The sequence below is a fragment of the Mauremys reevesii genome, linkage group 10 (assembly GCF_016161935.1).
Source record: "Mauremys reevesii isolate NIE-2019 linkage group 10, ASM1616193v1, whole genome shotgun sequence".
Lineage (NCBI taxonomy): Eukaryota > Metazoa > Chordata > Testudines > Geoemydidae > Mauremys > Mauremys reevesii.
In genome coordinates this window covers 38,760,323-38,785,219 of record NC_052632.1, presented here as the reverse complement: position 1 = coordinate 38,785,219, position 24,897 = coordinate 38,760,323, and the positions used below count along the sequence as shown (strand labels likewise).

Sequence of the window (24,897 nt, the reverse complement as noted above, 5' to 3'; positions counted from 1 at the left end):
CTGGAGATGCACACTTCACTTCAGCATAACAGCAGTGAGATGATTTTTAGAAAAACTAAGAAAACATTTTTTTAATTAACAAAGAACAGAGATTTAAGTGATACTAAGCAAGAGTAAAAGAGGCAGGTCTGATTACAGACAAAACAAAACACACTTTCTAGTAACTAACACTTTATTTTAGCAAGTTACAATCATTGCCTAAGCAGTTTTCTTACATGAAGTTACCAACATCCCTGGTCCTTCGAACTCACCAGGGGATCCAACTTTCACAGGCTCGAAGAGTGCTGTTCCTTCTGTACCCACATTCATGGGGAACTAAAATGTCGTTTTGCACCCCTTATATTACTCAAGTCTGTTGTCTCTGCCTCAAGAGCCAGGAAGGCTTCCTAGGTGCAGATTTTATCAGTTGATGTGATTGTTGAAGGGTTTTCTCCCCCAATTGTTTAGCTTGATGGCTTTGTTTACCTTGGATGTAAATGTACTTTCATTGTCCTCTGCCTGCAATGAAGCCAGTCAGACAGGTAAATAAATCCACATTCCCTTGTCTAGGGGGGGACTGAGTTTCCGCACTGCTCCCAAACACATTTTAAGAATGCATTTTCAGCACACATCTGTAACTCTATACACACCCCGTACACACATCAGTATGGGAGACAAGGCAGGCTGCTGACCACTTGAAGCAGTGCCCTGCGCACACCAGAAACCTCTCTGAGCATACGTATAATACTCCTCTCTCATGTCTTTCAGGAAAGTTTCATTCCAGGGCAGCATCTTGCTGCACCCAAGCTAAATCTACTGATTTGGATGGTTGGAGAAGTCGAGAGGTGCAGTGTCAGGTGACTGACCTGTTCCTCGTTTTCCCCAGATCTGCTCCTTTTCCTCCCCTCTTAATTAAGGCAGGATGGACATAGTTCAAGAGAAAGGAGGCTCTGTGAGTATTTGGCTGGGGCAGTGGCATTCGCTTTCTGACCTGAGCTGTTGCATAGTGTTGCTGTTAGATGTTTGCTCCCTGCTGCTCCGAGTGGTGGGCGAAGTGACTGTCAATAGAAGGTGGTCAAGCACTTTGGGATCTGTGAATGGAAGATGCTGTGTAAAGGTCACTCCTCCCCCATCAGCGTTAGGGCAGGTGCACATTGAGCTCCAACTCTGCATCCTTGAACTAAAATTATCTATGCAGGTTCTGATACTGGGCCCATCATAGTGATTATGAAACTCAAGTGTCTGTCAAGGTCTGTAGTATCACCAAACTATGGGAGAAAAGAAGCGTTTGCCCCATTTTACAGCTGGGGAACTGTAGCACAGAGATACTAAGTGACTTGCCTGAGATCACACAGGAAACCTGTGTCAGAGCCAAGACTTGAACCTGGATCTCTCCTGAGTTCCAGTCCAGTTGTAAACCCACCTGATGGCTGAAGGGCTCAGCCTGCCCGTGGATGAGGCTGGGGAAGCATTTGCAGCTTGGTAACTAGTAAGGACATGAGGATTGTTGGGGAGATGGACTCCCTGTTCCACCAGTACCCATTTCAGCAGGAGCCCAAGATGTCATTGGATGCTCTGCCCTACCTCAGCCCAGAATGGCTCTCCTGTCTTCATCCCAACAAGCTTCACCCTCCTGTCCCCTCCCACCAAGAATCCTGGCAGAGTTCAGATGAGCTCTGAAGCACCCCGCAACAAAGTGCTTCAGGCCAGTTTTCCTCTCTCCTGTGCCGGAGGCTATCCCTGCATCTCCCCTTCTGCCCTTAGGACGGAGCAGCCTGTCCTTTCCTGGGATCAGAGGGGAGTAAACTGGAATTTTCCGTCTGTTTGCTCAGCTCTGCCAGCCTGGAGCAGTTCCTGGCCTCTGTATATCAGACAAGTGCAGATTGCCAGAGCTCTCCGCCGCTGCCAGACTCACCTCCTTTCTGCCATCCCAGCCTCTCTGGGCAATGAGCGACTGAAAGCAGAGACCTCCCACTCCTTTCCCCCCACCCCATCCCTGCCCCGCACAGGAGTGTCCTTTGGTGGCTTCATTTTGTTCCTTTCAAACTTCGAAAGCTTTGTCTCGCTTGCCAACAGAAACTGGTCCAATAAAAGAGATTACCTCTTCTCCCCCTCCCCCCTACTTGTCTCTCCAATATCCTGGGACCGACGCGGTGACAACAACACTGCATACAGACTTCCTCATGTCAGCCTTTCTGGGGTCACCTCAGGACTCGTCAGTTCTCACTGCTCACCTCAAAAGCCAGAGCGATGAAGCAGGTAAGGCAGACTTGGGAAGCAAGAGTGAACAACCACCCTTCTGTGCAAAGGGCTGGCGTTTGGCTGGCAGCAGCCTTCACATATGAGCAGGGATGATTGCCTGTTCTTGAATCTGAAGTAGGAGCCGTCGCGCTGGTGCGGCAGCAGGGATCAGAGAGGAGTTCACTGGAACCCTAGCTAACTAATGTAGAGGAGTCCTAGTATCTTAAAAGAGGCGCTTATTGTTGGGATCTGTAGCTGGGGTGTGGATAGCCATCTAGAAAGCAGAATCAGAGGCATCCCTGAGGGGACAGGATTAAAGAACTAGGATATTGTAGTGACGCTGCTGTGTTGTCTTCAGAGATTATAGATGGAGCTGCTGCATATTATTAAGGATACCTGACATTTTCCATTATAAACCCCTGTTTTGAGTTGTTTATTATTTTGCTAAAGGATCACCATTTGGACTGAAATTTTTCATGCTGGGTGTCTGGCTGATTTTCTGTGGGAAATTTCAGTGAAAATGGGTCTGCCATTTCCAATGATGAGGCTAGGGGAAAATTAGGTGTTTTGCTTTGTTTTTTGTTTTTGTTTTTTTTTTAATAAAAGCAAGGTTTTGCATGGGTGTAATTTCCTATGTTAAAAGAACACTGTTAAGGCTGCAAAATAAAGCACTGACAAATTAGGAAATGCCAAAATTAAGGTTGTCTATGCAATCTTAATCCAGCCCCCTTGTGCATGTGCATTATCATGCATTCTTTAATTGCATGACCACATACTGTTTTTTCCACAGGACCCCTGCCTCATTCAGTGCACAGGATGGGGACCTGCTCGAGGGATGCATCAGGGTTATGTAGCGAAGGAGGCTGTTGACTACAAGAACCTGTCTTGTCTGTTGCAGAAGTCAGCAGGGGCATAGTGAATGAGGCAGGGGGCTGCAGGAAGAGAAAAGGTGCTCTTATGGTTAAGGGAGTTGAATGCTGCCTTGGAGAGCTGGATTCTGTCCCTGTCTACCACAGAGTTCCTGTGTGATTCTTGGGCAAGTCATTTACACCATACTTCACAGGTGGTGGTCACTCGTGTATTCCTCATTCTCTGGGTATTTGACTTGCTACCCAGGGGTCTGATTTTCAGAAGTGCTGGGCACTCTTGGCCACAGCTGAAGTCAATGGGAGCTGTGTGGTGAACATATAAAGTGCTATAGAAAGTTAAGGACTCTAAAAATCAGGCCTAAGTGTCTCAAACTGGGCACCCAAAATTAGTGGAAACTTCTGACTTCAATCTCTCTGGGTCTCCATTCCCCATAACAGCCACCCTTCACCTCACAGGGGTGTTGTGAGGCTAAATTAATTGATGTTTGTGAAGCACTCAGGTACTATAGTAATGAGTGCCATAGAAAAGCCCACAAGGCAATTAATAATTCTGCCTTCAGAGCAGCATGCAATAAATAGTGGACAGTAAATAAGGCCTGGTGCCACACAGGTGCGGTAAGGATAAAGCAAAATATTGGAAAGTTGCTCAGTCGATTAGCACCATCCATTCTGGGTACTGAAAGAGGCTGGAAAAAATAGTGTGGGATCATATATATTATAGATTATTATAATGCACAAGGGGGCGTGGGAAACTAAGGTTGCACAGGCAACTTTAATTCTGCCTTTACTAATTTTTGAGGGCGTCAAGCAGTCTCAGTCATGTTTTTCTGACATAGTTTGTTTGTGTGTAATGTTTACGGCGTGATAGTGCTGCGTTACACGGGCCCATGGATTTTTGTGGTCTGGGCCCTACTGTGTAAGAAAAGAGCCTATTAAAAAAGGGCAGTGCAAGTGCTATACAGGTGACAGGATACAGGCACGAGACAGCTTGGTTTAGTTCTTCAGAGGAGACAAAGTGGCGGAGGGAAGAGGATTGCAATCTTACCACCTCTAGGATTGACAATGTGCCAGCTAGTGTCTGGCATGTTTTTAATCCAAATCAATACTTTCAAGGTTACAATAGAAAGGAAGGGCTATTACAGTAACCCAAGATGCGAGGGCTAGAGTGGGGAGCTGGAGGTGGAACAAAAGTCAGTGTTGTTTAACAGAGCCATTAGTAATAGTCTTTAGCCGCTTTTCTGCTGTAGAACTCAATGCACGTTACAGAGCTGGGCTGGACTTCGCTCTCCCTGTTTTACAGATGGGGATATTGAGGCACAGAGGGGTTAAAGCTGGGATTTTCAAAGGATCTAAGGAGAATTAGGTGCCCAACTCCCTTAGGCTGGGATTTTCAAAGGCACCTAAGGGACTTACCTGAGGGCACAAAGCGAGTCAGTGTCAGAGCTGGGAACAGAACACAGGTCTGGTGCCCTCCCATCTAGACCCTGCAAGCAGCGGGACAAAGGGTTAAAGCAGCAGCATGGCCAAGCGTCAAGGACGGGAGATAAAGGAGAGGTGGGGATGATGTAGGAAGTCAGACTGGATGACTGAAGTGTAACATTTTTTAATCCTACTGTGGGTGGACCCAAGTTATAACCTGCTCCTTTGGGGCCCTGACCTCCTCAGTCAGGTAAAACCTCACCTTGGAATCCATGGTAAGGGCGGTGCAGGATCACACTGAGCTAAAGAAACCACTGTGAACTTCAACAATGGCAGCCTGGTCTATCAGTAACTTCATCCTTGTGCCACCTGGCCTGTCACAGGGATCTGGAATGACCTACCAGTTCTTTGACTGCTGCTTTTAAATGTTCGTTTGTTTGGGGTGGTTCTGTTAGGGAAAAAAAAGACTCTAATGGCATCATGGGCTTCTATGTTTAGTGTCTCTTGTTAATTTCAGGTTAACAGTGCTTTGTTTACTAGCAAAGGGGGGTCTAAACATTGAATAGTGGGCTTGATGCGTTAATGATTGGGTGAGGGTCTCTGGCCTGTGCTATGCAGAGCATCAGACTAGATTATCAGAATGGTCCCTCCTGGCCATAAAAGCTCTGCATCTAAGTTGGGTTGTTTTCTGGCTCACGCATCGCTAGCAACATCAGTTCTGCAGCTGGGCCTTGCTTAACAAATCTATGATGATACAGGAGCTGGGATAGAATCCAGCTCCCTTCTTTATAGGCTTCCTGGCTATGCAGAGCTAATGGGAAGAAAAGGGAGCAGGAGCTTATTTTCTGGTTACATGAAGAGAGCAGATTTGCTGAGTAGAAAGGGACCATTTTTATAGTCCTTTCTCAGGGTTGCACTGTACTATATGTGGTTTTTAATCTCCTCCGCCCCCAGATCCCCTAGTGTGTAGAGGTGCAAAAAGGCATTTCCTTTTTTCCTAATCCTGCTGCACTCATCATTCTGCATCTTTTAACAACTCAGTGGAACCTGGGCTATCTGGCACATCCCTCTGCAGTTTAACTGGCCATTTCCTTGGCTTGTTTTACACACTGTGCTCAACTCTTTGATTCAGTGTTGGGTAAAGTTTTAATGCACATAAGCGTTTACCAGACACTTCACTTTACTGCACTCAGTGCAGGATGCCACTTTCTGCCTTCTTGATGCACATGGGGTGTTGCAATGTTACACATGTGGTGTATGCAATCCTGTACCTGACCCGCTTGGTGTATTCAGTATCAGAGGGGTAGCCGTGTTAGTCTGGATCTGTAAAAGCAGCCAAGAGTCCTGTGGCACCTTATAGACTAACAGACGTATTGGAGCATGAGCTTTCGTGGGTGAATACCCACTTTGCCAGATGCCTGGTGTATTCAGTTCCTCTTCCTCTCCATCTTGTTAGCTTTGGGCAGACAGGTCGGAGGGCTTATCTATACAGACAGCTATTCTGGAATAGTTTACTTGGCAATAGCTATTCCGGTCAATTTTCCCATGTAGCCAACTCCTTACCCTAGTATCCTCTGGGGACTAGAATCAGTCCTGGAAAGAATTGTACTTACTTATGCAAGGGCTGAATTTAGCCCTCAGTCCACTCAACCTATAGCGATTCTCTCCATTAGCAGCAGAGCACACTGTGATTGGGCAGGAGAGGTGGCTTTGGTGGTTACTTAGTATAGCTGGAAAGCTATTAGAATGGGAGGAGATTCTAACCCCTATGCCACCGATGGGTCTTTCCCATTATCTCTAGTGATCAGCACTGATATACAGCACAAACAGCGAGAGAATCCACACCTGGCATATTCTGGCTCTCCTGGCTCACATTCCCAGAGCTTGAAAGCCCTGGGTATTAACTTCTGTGGTCTCCACTGCAATAGAATACCTTGCACATCACTGATCCCACCTCCACCCCCTTCACCTTCTTAATACAGGCCATTCACTGTTCAGCCAAGCAGGAACCCAGTCTTCAAAAGCTGCTTGGTCTCCTCACAAATAACAAAGGAGCTAAAGATAGCTCAGTGCAGATGAAAAGGCCTGCATGTTAAAACCCTGACTCAGCACAGTCCCATAGTGTAAGATGCTGCTTTTTCCCTCCTCTCTCCTAATATTAAGATCCCCTGAGTCGGCCTTAGACCAATCTCAGCCTCTAACTATGCTCTGTCCAGAATCAGACTCCGCTTAGCTCCTCACTTAGGGCGTAATTCAAAGTTTATAAAAGTCGGTGGGAGTCTTTCCATTGACTTCAGTGGGGTTTTGGATCAAGGTGTTTAGCGCACTTTACTGTATCCACCATTTCTCCTGTAGTTTGGACTTTCTCTGGCCTCTCTCATTTGATGGCTCCACTGCAGCCGGCCTTCCCCAGGCAGCCCAACTAGGTTTACTAAATGGGGATTCGGGTGCCTTACTAAATTGATGATTGAGCTACTGAGTTGAATGGTGCAGCTCAAACCTTTTTCAGAGCTTTTGTTTCAGGCTGTCTGCAAACTCGGGCAGATATTGCTGCATTAGTTTATAGCTTATGTTCTGAGGGCTTTTTCATATAAAATGTTCTAAAACTCCTAGGTGAGTTAGGAGCTGAAGTTTCATTTTCAAAGGTGATGTGGACACTTAGGAGCCTAACTCTCATTGTGCTTTCAATGGAATTTAGCCTCCTAAATCACTTAGGTCAAAACTTTACCCATAGTTACTCTCTTCTTTAAATGAGATTGGATTCTGGAAGAAAATTCTGTAGCAGCTTCAGAAAGGCGGGCAGCCATGCATGCATGGAATTTGCATGGCCAAGTGATCACTTTATATACAGAGCTCTGTTTACTGTCGTCATCTGATGATCAGCCCAGTGGAGTGTCCACTTCTCAAAATGCATCACAATTAGCACTGTCTCCCTTGTTAGCCATCTCAGCCAAGAATCAGGGAGAGTCACTGGAACCTGGTGGCAGATGTCCCCTCTCAGGGTTGAGGCATTTTTGACAGACCATTGTGGGGGAATCTTGCACAGCTGATGCCTGGTATAAACCTAGAGAACTTCAGTTTCCAGGGCTATTAATCCAGGATTGAGTGAAGAAGCAAACAATGGGATTCAGCGTCATGATGATGTCATTATTATGCCCTGCATGACAAAAACAAATAGGTGGAAAGCTTATGCCAGATGGATTCAGCTGAGTGCCTGTCCCATCTTGAATTAACTAGTTCATTGCCATCCTTTCTCCTCTGCAGCTTCTCTCGCATTGGCCAATAAGGTCTGTAATAATCGGACACTTTCCCACCTGCATCCTGCCAGGTTGGTCCTCATGTTCAGGGCACTTTAAGTGAGTTCGGGGTCGGGGCTGGGGGCATGTGTGAGAAAAGACATTGAATCCGTGGTCACTCTTCCTGCTTGCAGGAGTGAGTTTCATAGTCTAGGTGCAGCTCCTGGGACAGATCTGTCTTGTGCATGCACAAGCCTACCCTTTTTGGGTTGGTTGCTCTGCTGGAATGTTGCTTTCTGGGGGGCGTGTGGCCACGAATGGAGAGGCAGTTTCCAAGAGCTGATCCCACGGAGGGCTTGGACTGTCAAGACAAAGGGCTCTGTATCCAACAAAAGAGAGTCTGAACAGAAAGAGGAACCCCAAAGTTGACCTCGCTAGCTGGATGGGCCATTGGGTGTTGTATTTTCAAGGGTGCGTGGCCACATTTCCAGAAGTGAGTGTCAGTCACCAATGCATGGATAATGGTGGTCAGGTGTATGTCTGGTGGGATGGGGTGCGATCTCCTGGCCAGGTACGTACAGATGGAAGTGGGGGTGCTTTTAAGCAATGAGGGGTGCAGTTTCCTTCCTTCTGATTTTCCTTTCATCATTCAGCAGTGCTTCCCATACGGTAAGTGCTATCCTGATTCTACAGAGGGGGAAACTGAGGCACAAAACTCTCATGATTGTCCGAAGTGTCTCAAGCCTGGGGCAGAGCCATGACTAGATTGAAGGAGTTCCTGACTCCCAGCGTTGTGTTCATTCCTACAGAACACATTGCGACACACTTAGGCTTGCAGCTCTCTGCAATAGTATTCACAGTTAAAGCCTCCCCCCAAATCCTCCGCAGAGTGTTTCAAATCCAAGCCCAAGATGAGTGACAGACCAGTACTGATAGCTCCATTGCAAATAAAGAGCCTGAATAATCTGTGTGGTCTAATTCGACCCCTCTCAGGAAATGCTGCTTTTGCTGATCGCGTCCATGCTGTGGGCCCAGAGATCATGTCTGGGGGCTGATGCCAGCAAGCAAAGTCCTTCCTAAATGAGCCGGCTTTCTGCCACCTCCTCTAATCCTGCTTGCTGCTCCCTCAGCTCTCAGCCTCTTTCAGCTTTGTTTTATCTCATTGCCACAGAGCAGAGCGAGCTCTAGGGGTGGCAGGAGTAGTGGGGGAGGGGAATGCTTTGCTTTCTAGCACTTTGCGCTAGAGTGAAGAGAGACCCAGATCCTCAAAGGTATTTAGGCTCCTAACTCTCACTGAAATCAATGGGCATTAGGAGCCTGAATACTTCTGAGGATCTAGGCCAGAGTTCCCAGCAGTGTTTGGGAAGATCAGTTCCAGGATGGTGCCCCAGAAAGACACAACCAACACCCATTCCTTAGGGCTTGGAGCCTCATACCCCGGAGCTGGGATTGTGGGGGGGATCAGGCAGAGGTACAGACTTGTACTGCCAGCAGCTATGTTTAAAGAAGGTGTCTGGCTAGCGCAGTTTTCGTGTGTAATTCCTACCTCAGGGAGGCCCAGTTCATTCGTGTGTGCTTTGAGATCCTTATGTGGAAAGATAAAAACTATTGCTACTAGCAGGACAGGAGTTAGACATAATTCCCTGACGTGCAGACAGGGATATTTTTTCTCACTTGTGATGTGTGGTATAAACCCAGCCTTTTGGTCTCATTAGAGCAACTTTGCTGGAGGGCTGTGCCCAGCATAGTACAGTGCACAGAGCATGGGGCAGGGAGGCAGGCCACCTGGGTTCTATTTAATGCCTTGGTTTCCCTATCTGTCAAACAGGGCTAACGCTTTGAGATCTACAGACTAGAAATGCTATCTAGGCATTAGGCATGGCCATTTATTGAATGTGGCTCCATTTTGAGCTACAGAAAGGACTTTAATTGCACCCTCAAAGTACTCTAAGGAACTGAATGGTCAAGGTTCTAATACCATTCAGGATCACAGCTATTGCCCTGTGGAACCATGTTGTGTCTGGGTTGGAAGATGGCTGCTTGAATCACAGTGTAGAGTGTTGCTGGGCCCATCCCCTGCCTTGGCTAGTTATCTACAGTGTGATTTGGCGAACGAGGTTGCTGCTTTATTAAAGGTCCTGTTTCATACTGGCCACGTGTGGCCTTCCATCTGAGGGTCTCAATCACATCACTAAAAATTAAGCCCCTTCATGCACCCCTGAGGTAGGCAGATATTATCCGCAGGGGAAGGACACTGAAGCATAGAGAAAGAAAGTGACTCAAAGGCCTGGTCTACACTGCGGGGGTGGGGGATTGATGTAAGATACGCAACTTCAGCTATGAGAATAGCGTAGCTGAAGTCAACGTATCTTAGAGTGACTTAGATTGACTTACTTCGCGTCCTTGCGGCGCAGGATCAATGGCCGCCGCTCCCTCGTGGACTCCGCTTCCACCTCTCGCCCTGGTGGAGTTCCGGAGTCGACGGGGAGTGTGTTTGGGGATCGATGTACATTGATCCCTGATAGATCAATCACTACCCGCTGATTCAGTGGGTAGTGTAGACATACCCTCAGAGTGATTCAGGGCAGACCTGCGAATAGAACCCCTGCATCCTGACACTCACTGCATGGCTTTAACTACCAGACAGTGCTTCCTGCTGCGTTAAACTTGAACAGGATGGGGCACGGGGAGGGCCTCCAAGCTGACTTCGGGCAAAGAGACGAGGAAGTTACATTGGCAGTGTCAGATGAAGAATGTCAAATGTTTATTATAGTTACAACTCTGTAACCCAAATAAATATTGGTCCCAATATTTTCTCTCTCTGCCATCTAGCGACCTGTGAGGGAGTAAAACAGGGGAAAGAGGCACTATGAAGAGCAAGGAACAAGGCTGATTGCAAAGGGTTTGGCTCTGTGACCTACCATTGTAGAAAGAGAGGGCCAGATCCTCAGCTAGTGTAAATCAGCAGCAGCCTCTGCCACTTTACACCAGCTAGGGATCTGGCCCAGAATACTTGGAATCTGTTAGCACCCATTGTGCATTTGTTTCCAGTAACTGCGATTTCTGGAGCCATTCGTTCCAGCCTCCAGGGCAAAATAAAGTCAGAGGCATAATTCTTTTGTCTGTGCTTAAAGTGCAGGACCTTTTGGTATCTGTCTCAGAGAGGTTAGTGGTGTCCTGAGGTGATAGGCTGTCATGCCTTGAGTGGATTGCTGCTGCCACCCGTCTTGCTCTGAAGGAGGTGACATAGGGATATCACTGTGATTCTTCAGTGCTTTGAAAACAGTGATTTAGCTAAGGACACGGCTACCGAGGCAGCTGGAGAGACCACAGGGAAATGAGGCAAACCTCCCAGCCCATTTACTGGAGCAGTCCCAGTTCCCCTATCAGGGCAGGTGGGACAAGAATTAATAATGAACAAAGCATGTTAATCAGTATCCAGGGCATTATCGTCAATTCTCAGTGAAACAAAAATAAACCAGTGCAGGTCTATGGGGTATCGCCAGCTCTGCTTAACTGCGTTAGCACTGCTTCAGATAGCAGGTACACAGCACTCCGCCTGCTTTCAGCTCTGTACATGATCTGCCCTTGATCTTGAGGTTATAGCTGGAGCCTGGGAACCAGGCGCTCCTGAGTCCTAGTCCTGGCTCTTGTCCCTGACTCACTGTGTGACTTTGGCTGAGTCACCTAATCGCTCTGCATCGGTGTCCCAGTGGTAAAACTTCAGTTTGCTGTCCATGTGCAGCTAACTGACAGGCAGCTTTGCTGTGAAAGGACTAATCAGCCAAATCTGCTGCAAATTGGTAATTGGAAGTGGGTCTGATGGAGGTTTTCTAGCCAGACTCGTAAGGTTCATAGTTGCTGAAGAGGGGCTCTGAATTAGGGTTGCCAACTTTCTAATTGCACGAAACCGAACGCCCTGGCCCCAACTCCTGCCCCAAGGCCCTGCCCTGCCCCTTCTCTGAGGCCCTTTCCTCCCACTCACTCCACTCTCCCTCCCTCCGTTGCTCACTCTCCCCACCCTCATTCACTTTCACTGGGCTGGGGCAGGAGATGGCGGTGTGGGAGGGGGGGAGGGCTCCAGGGTAGGGCCAGAAATGAGGGGTTCAGGGTGCGAGACTCTGGCTGGGGGTGCAGGCTCTGGGCTGAGGCCAGGGATGAGGGATTTGGGGTGCAGCAGGGGGCTCTGGGCTGGAGCAGAGGGGTTTGGAGTGAGGGTGGGGGTTCCAACCTGGGGCAGGAGGTTGGGGTGTGGGGTATGAGAGGGTGCCAGAGGGTGTTCCAACCTGGGGCAGGGGGTTCGGGGTGGGGGCTCTGGCCAGGCGGCACTTACCTCAGGCGGCTCCCGGTTGGCAGCACAGGGAGGCTAAGGGAGGATCCCTGCCTGCCCTAGCTCCATGCTGCTCCCTGAAGCAGATGGCATGTCCGGCCCCTAGACGGAGGTGTGGCCAGGCGGCACTGTACAGTTCCCAGCCAATAGGAGCTGTGGAGCTGGCACTTGGGGCGGAAGCAGCGCATGGAGCTTCCCTGGCTGCCCCTGCACCTAGAGGCCGGACATACCGGCCCCTTCCAGGGAGCTGTGCAGAGTCAGGGCAATCCTTCTGCGCTGCTGACCGGACTTTTAATGGCCCAGTCAGCAGTGCTGACCGCAGCCGCCAGGGTCCCTTTTCGACCAGAGGTTCCAGTCGAAAACCAGACCCGTGGAAATCCTACCCTGAATCAGAGAGGCCTCTGCTTTGGTGGCGCTTGAGAAATGCATTGACCTGGAGTCTTACTCAAATTCAGAGAACCGAAGGGACCTGATTCTGCATCAGTGAAGTCAATGGGAGTTGCAGTGGGAAATGTAACAGAACGGGCATGTAGACAGAGTGCCTGGTTATGGAATTTATCTGTGCTATCTGAAATGCATTGCAATACAGCTCTGAAGTCCTGGAGTCTGAAGATCATCCTGTGCATTTTCTTTTCAAGAAAAAAACACCTAGGAAACTCTATTAAACAAACAAACAAACTTGTTAATAGAACATTAAGGTTGCACAGGTAAGGATTTAAAAATCAGGAAATGGTTGAGGTAATGCATGTGTAACCTTAACTCTGCCCCCTTGTGCCAATGCTTCTATGATACCACCTTTCAATTACATGATCATGTGTTATTCCTAATTTTTCCTGATCCCTTAGATCCACAAGTGTAGCATGTTGTAGTGTTGTGTAGTATTCTGTGTGCGCCACTTGGAGTCCATGAAATTCACATATATGAAGAATACACACAAAATCATACATATCCAGAATACCATAGATTAATCATGGTAGCTCAGAATATCTGTGCTACATCAGTGATGGGTCTGTGGAAGTACCTAGCTAGCATAATACTGCCATCTTGCTGGAATATAGATAGGCTAATTAAATTCACAGCTAAGTTAGCTTCATAACTAGTTGTTGAAAATAAAATGTACAGCAGAGATAAGGACTATAAAGATATAGAGACAATAAAGATGTATGTAAAAAAAGAATTAAACAATAAAAGTATGCTGGGCCATTATGACAATGAAAGGAATTAAAACTTTACAAGACGCAGCATGTGTGAAAACTGTTGTACTGTACTGTGTTGTTTGAGAACTGCACGATCACATGGTTTAATGCTACTGCAAGAATACATATGCCCAAGGGGGCAGAGTTAAGATTCCATGTGCAACCTTGTCTTGGACACTTCTGAACTTTGGTCTGATTAGGTGTGTAACTGTTCCAATGAGATTTGATAGGGTAGAATCCATTTGCTCTTAGCTCAAAAATAATGTGGCTCAAGGGTGAAGACCGAGGCATGTGTGTAGGGAGGGAGAGCAAATGCAGAACCACTAGAGGTCTGGGTTGATCTGTTTGAGGTCAGGGATATGGATAGTGTAGTGGGGATCTGGGAACGGTGTGTGTGCATGGTTAAGAAAGAGATAGGATTAAGACTGAGATATTGGGTGGGGGGATAGGGATGCAGATCCATAGGAAAGATCCACTGTTAGAATACTTTGTCCAGTTCTGGAGTCCACAATTCAAGAAGGAAGTTAATACATTGGGGAGGGTTCAGAGAAGAGCCACGAGAATGATTAAAGGGTTGGAAAATCTGCCTTATAGTGATACAGTCAGGGAGCTCAGTCTATAAACAAGAGAGAAGGCTAAGGGGTGACTTGATCACAGTTTATAAGTACCTACATGGGGAACAACACTTTAATAAAGGGCTCTTCAGTCTAGCAGACAAAAGCACAACACATCTAATGGCTGGAAGTTGAAGCTAGACAAATTCAGATTGGAATAGGATGTACATTTTTAACAGTGACGGTAACTATCCATTGGAACAACGTACTAAGGGCTGTGGTGGATTCTCCATCGCTGTCAATTTTTAAATCAAGGCTGGATGTTTTTCTAAAAGATCGACTCTGGTTCCAACTGGAATTAATCCTGGAATGTCCTGTAAACTGTGTTATGCAGGAGGTCAGACTAGAGGATCACAGTGGTCCCCTCTGGGATCTATAAAAGGTCCAGGATGGGTGTGGGGCATGTGATGACAGAGAGAGGAAAAGCTGGATCAGTAAGTCTCAGAAGTAGGTAGGGTTTGCAGGCAAGTAGCTCAGAAATAATAGAGCAAGAAAGGAAGGAGCTGTCACCCTGCAGGGCTCCTGAAGTGAGCAGCAGGGAGGATGGAGTCCAGGTTGTGAAGTCTGATAAATTACCAAGAGGGAACGGCCGGGCCAGTCAGAATACTGATACCATTAATAAACAGGTGCGTGGTGTAACATGGACAGGTGTGACGAGTGTGGGGGGAGTGGAGGAAATGGGGGACTTGAAGATAGCAGCAGTAAGTCATAGACTAGTTACATGTATGTAACAAGTTACATGTAGTACAAACATGAATGTAACTAATCTGTGACCTCATATCACACCAATGTCTCTTGCCCTCACTGTCCTTCCTGTTCCTCACAGTGCATGCTCCCTCCTTCCTCGCCCCCGTGCCACGTGTCTTAAATTGGCTCAGAAGGTCTCTGGGGTAGGGGCTGCACCCTGCTCTGTTTGTTTATGTGCAGCACCTAGCACGACGGGGCACCGATCCTCTGGCTGCTCATGTTGTACCAGTAATTCAAACTGAAAGTCAGCTGTGTTCTGCTTGGCTAGCCTGTCGCTGCTGATGTGAAGTGGCAGGGCCTTAGCAGGGAGGAGGGCTCTGGACTGGACTGACTGGAGCAGAAGCCATACTGATTATTAACAGCAACTGAGATGACTCCCTGCCTTCTGCCTCTGTCCCTGGAACTATTTAAAGAGGGCCACTGACATCTGCACTGGCGGGTGGTCTCTGGGGCTGCTGGATAGCTGGCAGCCTGCTGGCTGATTGGGGCTGTGCTTTCACACCGTCTGCCTGCTGGGTCCCACCAGGAGCTGGCAAAGCATAGGCTCTGCTGGTGAACTCTGCTGCTCTGGCTCTTGCTTAGCACACAGGCAGGCTGGACTGTGTCCTCCTCCCAGCCAAGGCCCTGAGGATGCTTTACCAGGGCAGAAATCTTCAGCAGGAGGAAAGCAATTCCCCTGAATGGGAACCCAGTCTACGAGCTTCTCCCTTAGCCTTTGGGATCTACTCTCTGCCTGATGGCTCTGCTGCAGGCTGGTACCACAGCTCCCACAACCAGCTAGAGCTCCTGCTCCGCTCCTGCTCTCTGTAGCCAGTAGGATGGCATATGTGGATCCTGAACACCCAGCTCTCACCCTTTGCCAGGCCATCATCATCTTCTGCAAAGGAATGATAGAAGGGGTGGTGCCTCTCCTCTTCCTCTGGCTGTTCATCCAAGTCCTTCTCAACAAACATCAGCAAGGTTGGTCTCTTTCCTTCCCCCACCCCTCCCTTCCCTGGGTACATGGATTTTGTATCTTGTCTCTTGCCACATAGCTCTCCAGCCTGTTAGATCTGTTTGTATGGGGGAGTGAGCCTTTGTTCCTTATGGCCTAGAGCTGGACAGCGGGGTTTGGACAATCCCGTTTTTGTCCCTTCCTTCTCACTCCCTTATCCGCTGCCACCCTCCCAGGAGTGAGAGGAAAGTCATCAGTTGCTCCCGCATGAGCTAATGAACCAGGAGACGTTTGCAGCTGGGCATTAATCACAAAAGGATTTAAAATGTGAACTCGCACTCCTGGGCATGCTCTGGGGACAGGCCCTGGGGAAGGGGCTCCTCCGGGCTGGTGACTTCATCAGTTATTTATAGAGTGCCCATGCCTAGCTCTACAGAGGCCCAGCATGTGCTCGAGACAGGGATGGCAGCTGGGGCCTGCCCCGGAGAGCTTGCAGTCTAAAAGGAGCAGTGGTTGGGTATTGGAGAGGAGCTTGGGAACCTGGCCAAATGGCAAAGTGGTTGTATCCGCATGACATCATCATGGCACAACCTAAATGCCTAGCACAAGGGTGCATTGAGCTCTACCGTGGCTGATTCGGATGGGCTGGGATTCAGTTACCTCCACTCCAGGGGCTTTCCAAGCTCTCTGCATTACGGCTGGTTTATAAAGTAGGGACTCTGAGCTCCCCAAGGTGAGATGGGAACTCCGTCGTGCAGCACTGCCGAGCGCTAGGAAGGAACTGCGCGTGCACCTTCACAACCCTGGTTTCTGCTCCCCACCCTGCCCCATTGCACCGTGATGCCCAAGTTCTTCCCCCTCGGCCCTGCTCCTGCAGGCTGCTGAGATGCAAACCAGCCATAATGCAGCTGCAGATGGAACGCCATGGACTGACACCTCCTCTGTCACTTAGACTGGGGCTTGTTGGCACTGAGCCCAGGGAACATTGTTGACTGAGCTGAATAGAATTTCTGATGGATTCTGGCCAAAATTTTCCAACTTGGGAGCCTAAAGGTAGGGCTCCTAAATCCATACATAGGCTCTTAGTTACAAGTCTGGGCTGATTTTTGAGTGGCGTGGCACACCTGCAGCTCCCGCTGAAGTGTACAAGGTCTCTGGGTACGTGGCACTTCTTCAGATCAGGCTTTTTTTTTCTGAATCAAATTTTAGCCACTCAAGTTTGAAACTATAGGCCTTGCTTTAGGCACCCTGGGATGCTACACAAACCCTTTAGATAGTCCTCAGCCTGAGTCCATTGCTGGGAAGGGACATGAGAGGAATGCCTGGATGGACTATGTTCAGTCTCCTCCCCAAGGCCTGAACGGACGCCCGGTCTCCTCAGACCGGGAGGGCAGCGGCCTCCTTATTTTTCACGCAGGCATCTTTCACTTTGCCTTAACCCTACGTTACTCCATCCCTATGCCCAAGAGATCATCCAACTCCATAAATCATTCCTGGCATCCATTTTGTTCTCTGATTCAAAATTTCCGAGTTAGTGCTGATAAAGAAACAAATAATGTACTAGAACTAAAGGACTAAAAAGATCTTAGTTTCCATCCCTGTTCGGAAACTGGCTGGAAGTCAAGAGCATGGGAACTGCCTTAAATATTTAGGGCAGATTGTCTCCTGTCCTGGTTACTCCACATATGGGATTGGAAGCTTGGTGACTTTTGACACCCGGGTTGCCCCATTGAACCTACTGATCCAGATCTACCACGGCATCCAAGGTGGATTAGCTCTGGTGCTCGAGTGCTACTGCAACCTGCTTCCCATGCCAGGCTTTGAGGTCGAGATGTCAACATGTTCCTTCACTCTTGGCCCTGCAGCCATAGGGAGGAGGATGGGGCCATCATGCTCAATTACTGGGGGTGGGAGGAGGTGTCTCATGTGGCAGTTCCACTGGCTGACTTAGAGTAAGACAGGTGTGGATGGGTAGTGAGGGGAGCTACATCTAGCTCTCCTAGGCTGGCATGGACAGCATCATGGGGGGGTGAGTGCAGGATGGGAAATCGCTGGGGCATTGAGGGAACCTTGAGAGTCAGGGGAGAATGTCAAGGCTGAGTTTACCATCATGATCCTACCATGCATCTAGTGTTTGCAGTGCCGCATGCCACTGCCACACAACCAGCTGCTGTCTGCGTCAGGGCACCTCCACTTCCAGGCTGTTTGCCCTTCCTCTAGCACATGTGGGGTCACCCCATGGCTGTCAACGAAGCCTCAGACCACTGACCGGGAAAGGAGGCTGAAGAGAGGATTCTGTGTTTTTTCCCCTGGGTGTTTGACTGGCGTCAATCATGTGTCTTACATAAACAGTGCGTCAACTCGGCTGTGGGGCTGATAAGAGGAGGTTTTTTTCCATGGCCATTATCTTGTTTAGGGTGAGGCTGGATTTATTTTAGCCTTGCGACGGATGTGTTGATCTGATGTAATAATTCCAGCTCCGCTCGGGAATGGTGCTCAGAGAGAATGGAGCGCTGCAGATGCTGACACCCTCAGCACAGCTCTCTGACCCCGCTCCTTTCTCTTATCACTCGATATTACACAGTAATCTTGCCAGGCATGTCCTGTGCGGTGATGAGAGAGGGCCTGACAGGTTTGGTTTAGTAACAGCACAGAATTGAACCACTGGCTCTGACTGTTCCTGGGGTGTGAGTGTGTATCTGGATTTTGACTGCTGTGCAGTTGCTGGTGATTGCCAAGATTCAGTTGTCATCAACCTATTTTCATAGATTTTAAGATCATAGAGAGTTGGACTGGGACCTAGGTTCTACACCTGGCTCTGACACTGGCTTGCTGAGTGACCCTGGGCTCTTCATCACCCTGTGCCTCAGTTTACCAATCTGTAAAATGGGGGTCCTGATACTGACCTCCTTTGAGAATAGCTGGGTATTATTATTATAAGGGACGATTCTGACCACTTCATCCTTGGAGGAGTGATGTGAACTCCTGATTTCTGATGAGCTGAAGGAGGTACCTGCCCAATCAGTCTAGCTGTGGCATTTGTAATAGGCCCATTGCCGTAGAACACAGGTACAAACTGCTACATCTTAATCACATATCCCACCCACTGGCCAGGCACCTTCTGCCAAATGCCTTCTGGTCACACGGGAGCTCTGCTACCTGCAGCCCCCTTCATATACTCATGCTGTAATTCTTCTCTGCTCCATTTAGTGCATTTGCAGATGCTCCTCGGAGTGGGGCTGGCTCTTCTGTGCTTCTGCCTTCTCCTGGGCTGTGCCGTGTGCTGGCGTCGAAGCGAGAGGCGCAACCAGAGCAACAGGAAAGAGCAGGCACTGACCAACACTCTGGTGGAGCTGGGACCTGCTCTGCCTTCCCAGACCACCACCGTGCCCATCCAGCAACAGTACGTGGAGCTAGAGGGAGAGGTGCTGGAATGTGCAGGGAATGACTCGCTGGGTTCTCCTGGAGCTGGCAGCCTGCCACGGAGCATGTTGCATGGGAGGGCCTCTTTACCCAGCATCCCTTTCTCCCAGAAGCTTGGCCTGTTCTCCAAGACAGAGCCGGGCTGGGAGCGCCGGTCCACCATCTTTGGGGAGACTGACAAGAGCAGCTTGCTGACTTGTCCTGTTCTGGGAGCCAGCGTCCGCCAGTCATCCACCATGCCAGGGAGCCTCTCCAGCGCCAGCCCCAAGCAGCGGCCCCAACTCCACTTCATCCTGTTCTACTCCCAGCCTGAGGCCACACTCACTGTGACGGTGATCAGCGTGTCCCACCTGCCCAAGGGCTTTCGAAGCAGCCGGGACTCCTATGTCAAAGTGTACCTGCTCCCCAAGTTCATCGAGCCCCAGCGCACAGCTGTGCGCAGGAAGAGCCTCAACCCCGAGTTCCGAGAGCAGTTCCAGTTCGGCCGCTACCACCTGGAGGAGCTGAGGGGCTTCACCCTGCGCTTCGCTGTCTATGTGAAGGAGTTTCGCAGCTTCAGGGACTCCTTTATTGGGGAAGTGATGTTCCCGTGTGCCCAGGTTACTTGGAACCCCGAGGCAGCCTCCAGCTACACTCGGGAGCTGTCAACCGCCAAAACCAAACTCAAAAAGGTCAGGACTGGGTCACTGAACTAATAGTACCCAGTGGGGATAGTGCTGGCTAAGGTCTCCAGGGCCCCGGAGACTTAAAGGTCCACCTGTACGGATGCAAGGGGAGGACTTTTTCATTACAGAACCTCTGTGTCATTCAGTGGAATTCCCCTCACAGGACAAGTGAGGACTGGGTGTATCACCACTTCCCTCTGCTATATGGGATACCAGACCAGCTCATGTCTGATCATGCATCCTGTGAGGGCCACAGATCCAAAAAGATCCTCCTTTAGCTCAAGATGAAGCGAAGTCAGCCTTAGCTGGAAGCAGAGCAGCTGGGCGGGAGGTAGAGTGACCAGATAGCAAGTGTGAAAAATCGGGACAGGGGGTGGGGGGTAATAGGAGCCTATATAAGAAAAAGCCCCCAAAATCGGGACTGTCCTTATAAAGTCGGGACATCTGGTCACCCTAGCGGGAGGGTATATGTGATGGGGGTAAGTGGGTGGGAAATCCTTTGGCTGTGGTAAGAACGTGAAGGACTTTCCATTCTGAAGCTCCTGGATGGGCCTGACCTTTGTTCGGTCTCAGTAGCTGCTAGGTGCCCTGGAGGCTGCAGGGAGGAGATGAGATTGGTGGGTGTTTCATTGTCTCCTGCTGTCCATGTTGTTTCAGTGTCTCAGTGCTCAGGACATGAGCTATGGCGCTGCGTGCTCCCAGTCCTCGTCCCTGGGCCAGCTCTTCATTCTCCTCCAATACCAGGCTCTAGCCAATCGTATCAAGGTGCTGGTCCGCAAGGCAGAGAATCTGGGCCGGCTCACCCGCATGCCAGGGGCACCAGGTAGGGAGGTGCAGAGGGAACCCCTCCAACAAGGCTGAGGGGCAGGCCAGGTTCAATAGGCCTCAGCAGCGGGAAGGACTTCGGTGGCACCGGTAATAGTATTCCTGTTGTAGAACATACAGTTGTGTCATTTAAAAGTCCTCGGGATCTGCTATGGTACATGCCCCTCTCAGTTACAGACCCCCTGGACCACGGAGTCTGGGCATCTCTGCTATGGGCCCTATCAGCCCCCCACCCAATGGCCTGTACAGCACACACGTAACCCTATGAGGAGCATGCCCATGGTGACACCCCTGCAACCATGGTTAGAATGAAGATATTTTCAGTACAGCTGGGAAATGTGGGCTAAAGTGAGGGATCCAGAATGGGGGGGTATCACAGTTGTGGGATTTCCAATTTCCCTCACAGAGGTGACACATCGGGGTGGGGGGGGCATGAGGGGACATGTGCCCCCGCATTTGCTCCTTGGCTTGTACTGGGCATGCTCAGTAACACTGCTGAAGCCGACTGCCCTCCCTCTCCCCCACCCCCTTATTGGCAGGCACGGGTCCTCTCTGCCCCTTTGTTCTAACCCTTCTTTGCATCCCATTTTCCCAAGCCCAGCAGTGGCAGATCCCGTTGCCTTCCTGGGAGCAGGGGTAGAAGGGTTGTGAAGCCTCTAGCCAGGCCAATGCTGTAGGCTGCTAGTGAAGAGAGTAGCTGGCTCAGATGCCTTCTCTTGTTTAAATGACCTTCCGAGGCCCGGGGCCCTCTGACCAGCGCTTATGGGAGTGTCCAGTGCTTCAAAGCTCTCTCCATTCTATCCCGATAGCTCCACAGGGCCTGACACAGAGCTTCTGGGAGACAGGACTCACCTATTCAGCTGCCCCAACTTACCTCCTCATGAGCCTCGCTGCGTCCAAGCAAATCTGTGTCTGTTCACAGCAGATCCCATGTGCTGTCAGCAGTCTCCTTATTCTCCTATTCCATTCCCAGACCACTACGTTGTCATTCAGTTTTACTGTGGTGGGCGAGTCATGGACACGAAGGAGACCAAGTCCATAGCCGGCTACAACCCCGTGTGGAACACGCCCTTCCTCTTCAACGTCCCTGCAGGAGACATCCAGGAGCAGCAGCTGTGCCTGGAGTTCACTGTCATGCAGGTTGGAGGGACAGGAGCGGGAACCTGTGTGCATCAGATGGTGCATTAGCATGCTGCAGGGCATAAGGGGTGGGGGCAGTATTTATCAGTGCAGGCACTGATTCCTTCCAGAGCAGGCAGGTGACAGTGGAGCATTTGCAGGGGCAGGCTGGCAAGTGGGTGGTGACATATGCAAGGAGGTTTGTTGGAGTGATTTGATGCTCGGGGGCATTTTCAGGGGGATTGGTACCAGTAGGCACTCAGTGCCCTGGGGAAGTGTTTTTACTGTGGGAAGGTTGGCTCCTATAATATATGGAGATATACCTACCTATCTCCTAGAACTGGAAGGGACCCTGAAAGGTCATTGAGTCCAGCCCCCTGCCTTCACTAGCAGGACCAAGTACTGAGTTTGCCCCAGATCCCTAAGTGGCCCCCTCAAGGATTGAACTCACAACCCTGGGTTTAGCAGGCCAATGCTCAAACCACTGAGCTATCCCTCCTTGAGCTAGCTATCCGTCCCTCCTCAGTGGAATGTTAAGGGGTTTGACAAGGCAGCTGGCACTTGTAGGGGGTTGGCACACATGGTGGCATTTGGAAGGGGCTATGGGGTTGTTGGCACAGGTGATATTGGTGGAGGAGGTGCTGGGACTTGTTGCTGTCAAGGGGCTGTCGGAATGGGATGGCATTTCCAGGGGAGGGGCTGTTTGCTGAGCCTTCTGGCTGGTTCTCCCATTGACTCCTCCCTGCCTCATGCTGCCTTTCCCCTTCCTCCCCCAAGGCTCGTCTCTATACGCGCAGCTGCACCCTGGGCCGAGTGCTGATTGGGCCCCACGCCCCAGAGGCAGGGCTGCTCCACTGGAAGGAGATGTGCTGCCGAGGGCACGTGGAATCCGCACGGTGGCATGTGATTCAGCCGAATGTTTTCAGTCTCTCCCCTTGAAGTTCCCTACGGTCAGTCGGCAGGTGACTCATTGAAGCTCATCAGTTGGAGCAGGACAGGGAAGTCAGTGCTGATGCCTGAGCGGGTGATTCCCGCTGGCTGCATGGCTGGGTTGAAGAACTGCAGTCATGTCAGAAGTGTCGTCTCCTACGTGGTGCGAGTCTGCTCTGTGCTGCCCTGGATGGCCCTGAGGCCACCAAGAGGGGGAGCAGCAAGGAACTTGAAGCAAAGCCAGAGACTTTCCGTGTTAAGTATCTTAGATAGAGAGCATGTTTCTGAAATTAAAGGGAAAGAGCCTCACCGTCAGCTCCTGGCTGCTGTTGGAACATTGGCCCAGGGAAGGGAGCACTGGCAGCAGCAGCGAAAGGAGGGCAGGAGATGGGCACAGGAACATGAGATGTGGAAAGGAGCAGAGGGAAGTGGGAGCATTGAGAGGAGAGGAAAGAGCATGGACAGATGAAAAGAGGAAGCTTCATGTGTTCCAGACTTGCTCAGGAGGATTCCAGGCTGGCCCGTCAACAAAGCTAGTTGTCCCCAATCCCCAAACCAAGACAGTAACCAGTGATCAAATTTAAGACAGCCTTGGAGGCCCTGACCCACATCCAGTCTGAGGATAACCAGGTGCAACACCATTGACTTCACTGCAGTTATGATGACCACTTACCCCATGCTTGATGCTCTTGTGAAGTCAGTAGAATTACACCTGCTTTGGGTTGGGTGTGGCCCCTGCTGCATTTTGTGAATTCTGCTCAGCGTAACATGTACGATCAGTGCTGCAGTCACAGTCCAGTCTGTTCCAGTCCACTCGTAGGGAACAGCCAGATCACACATGGATGAAATGTCAGCCTTGATTCCTAGATCTCTGTGTAAGAAAGCCCAAGCTAGCTGTACTGTGTAGAGCACTGATCTGTGGGGTCCCTGTGAAGGAGGAACCCATGTGCCCTAAGCATGGGCAAGGAAGAGGTCACGGAAGGGCTGGAAGGCCATTTTCCCTATCCCCAACTTCCTGCATAAAATACCAGATTCCATCCCATTCTCCCACCTCATTGTTTTATAATGGAGTGTTGAACTGTTGCACGTCTCACCTTGGACCTGCCCTGGGATGCATCCCTCTGGTGCATAATCCTCCCTGCTTTACTTGGGCCTACAGTTCTGAAGTTCAGAGCTGCTGCTGGAGGAGCAGGGCTACAAGGTGAAAAAAGGAAGATTGCAGGGATGAGGTCCAGCAGGTGGATCCAGGAGAGCCCAGCTTCCTGTGATTCTGCTGATGTCACTGAATCTTCGGAGGGATTCCCTTGTTAAGCCATGGTCCCCCTTCCAGCACAACACTGAGGTAATGCTGGCAGTGCCGGCTTGGCATAGAGCAGCCGCAACTTGCTGGCCTGTTACTGCCAATGCAGTCGTAGTTTTATGCCTATTCCAATGGCCAACCCATCACCCCAACATCTCTTCATTCAGATCCTCTTATCAAATCTGCAACCATAGCAGTCAGTTACTTAACACAGTCCCCAGTCAATGAAAAATGCACCCCTCCCCCCAGGGTAATAGGTAAGGTAATAGCCTGGAAACTTATTTTTAAAACACAGAAGCTTTCCATAGAGGCTAGGTGGTCTCCCAAGATGCCAGACAGGAAGTGACATCATTGGGAAGGCCCCAGGGAGCCATCACTATAGTGCAGGGCCCAGGCCTGCAGCCCCACATCTGGTTGCTGGCTCAGACCTTTGTGTTTTCTATCCACTTTGTCCCCTTTAAACAAATAAAAGGAATTTGTTCTGAAGGTGTGTTGCTGCCTCTGTGATGTCATTCCTGCCATGCGACTGTACCGATGTCAGAACAATATTAACAGGGTTTCCTTGGGCTTTGGTTATCAAACTCCCAAGTCTCGCTAGTGAAATAATCTGGATTGTTGGTTGTGTTGGGGGATGTATATGGACATGGACTGTAGGTGTGTATGTACACACGGAGGAGTGACTGTTGTGTAGTTGCAGCACTGCTCTCTCCTAACTGGATTTAGAACCTGTGTGTCATAGGCTCTCTATTATTATGAGTCGCCTTTAACTCCCGTGGCCTGTGCTGTGGCGTGGGAGTTCCAGCCCTGCCATCACTGCAGGTCCAAACGGCCATGGTTCATGGGCCGGTGGAGATGGTGTTCTTGTGCCACATCTGGCCTGCCTGAGACAGGCCCACGTTGGCAACCTTATGAGAAGGGCAGAATGCGAAGATATGGAAGCTGAGGCACAAGGTGTTTCATTTCCTTCCAATTGCTGTTGCTTTTACACTGAAGGGGCCGAGATGCGGTGGCGACGGGTGGCAGGATAAACCCCTAACAGCGAACGAATCACAGGGGGCTAACTGTGAGAT

General features: G+C 49.9%; 1 protein-coding gene across 1 annotated transcript; it reads left to right on the top strand.

The window, feature by feature from the left end:
• The first annotated feature begins 2,157 nt into the window (after positions 1-2,157).
• On the top strand, positions 2,158-22,536 carry LOC120373423 (synaptotagmin-5-like). The gene is made up of 5 exons (XM_039491824.1): positions 2,158-2,238; positions 18,776-19,659; positions 20,311-20,476; positions 21,452-21,618; positions 22,375-22,536. The coding sequence occupies exons 1-5, from the start codon at positions 2,163-2,165 to the stop codon at positions 22,534-22,536; spliced, it is 1,455 nt and encodes a 484-aa protein (XP_039347758.1). The 5' UTR covers positions 2,158-2,162.
• Positions 22,537-24,897: the final 2,361 nt, after the last annotated feature.

Bases quoted from the DNA above. Each gene is read 5' to 3' on its own strand.
- LOC120373423 (XM_039491824.1), top strand. From the start codon at position 2,163: ATGTCAGCCTTTCTGGGGTCACCTCAGGACTCGTCAGTTCTCACTGCT. The intron at 2,239-18,775 runs GTAAGGCAGACT...TGCTCCATTTAG, and splicing joins AAGCCAGAGCGATGAAGCAG to TGCATTTGCAGATGCTCCTC. The intron at 20,477-21,451 runs GTAGGGAGGTGC...TTCCATTCCCAG, and splicing joins CCGCATGCCAGGGGCACCAG to ACCACTACGTTGTCATTCAG.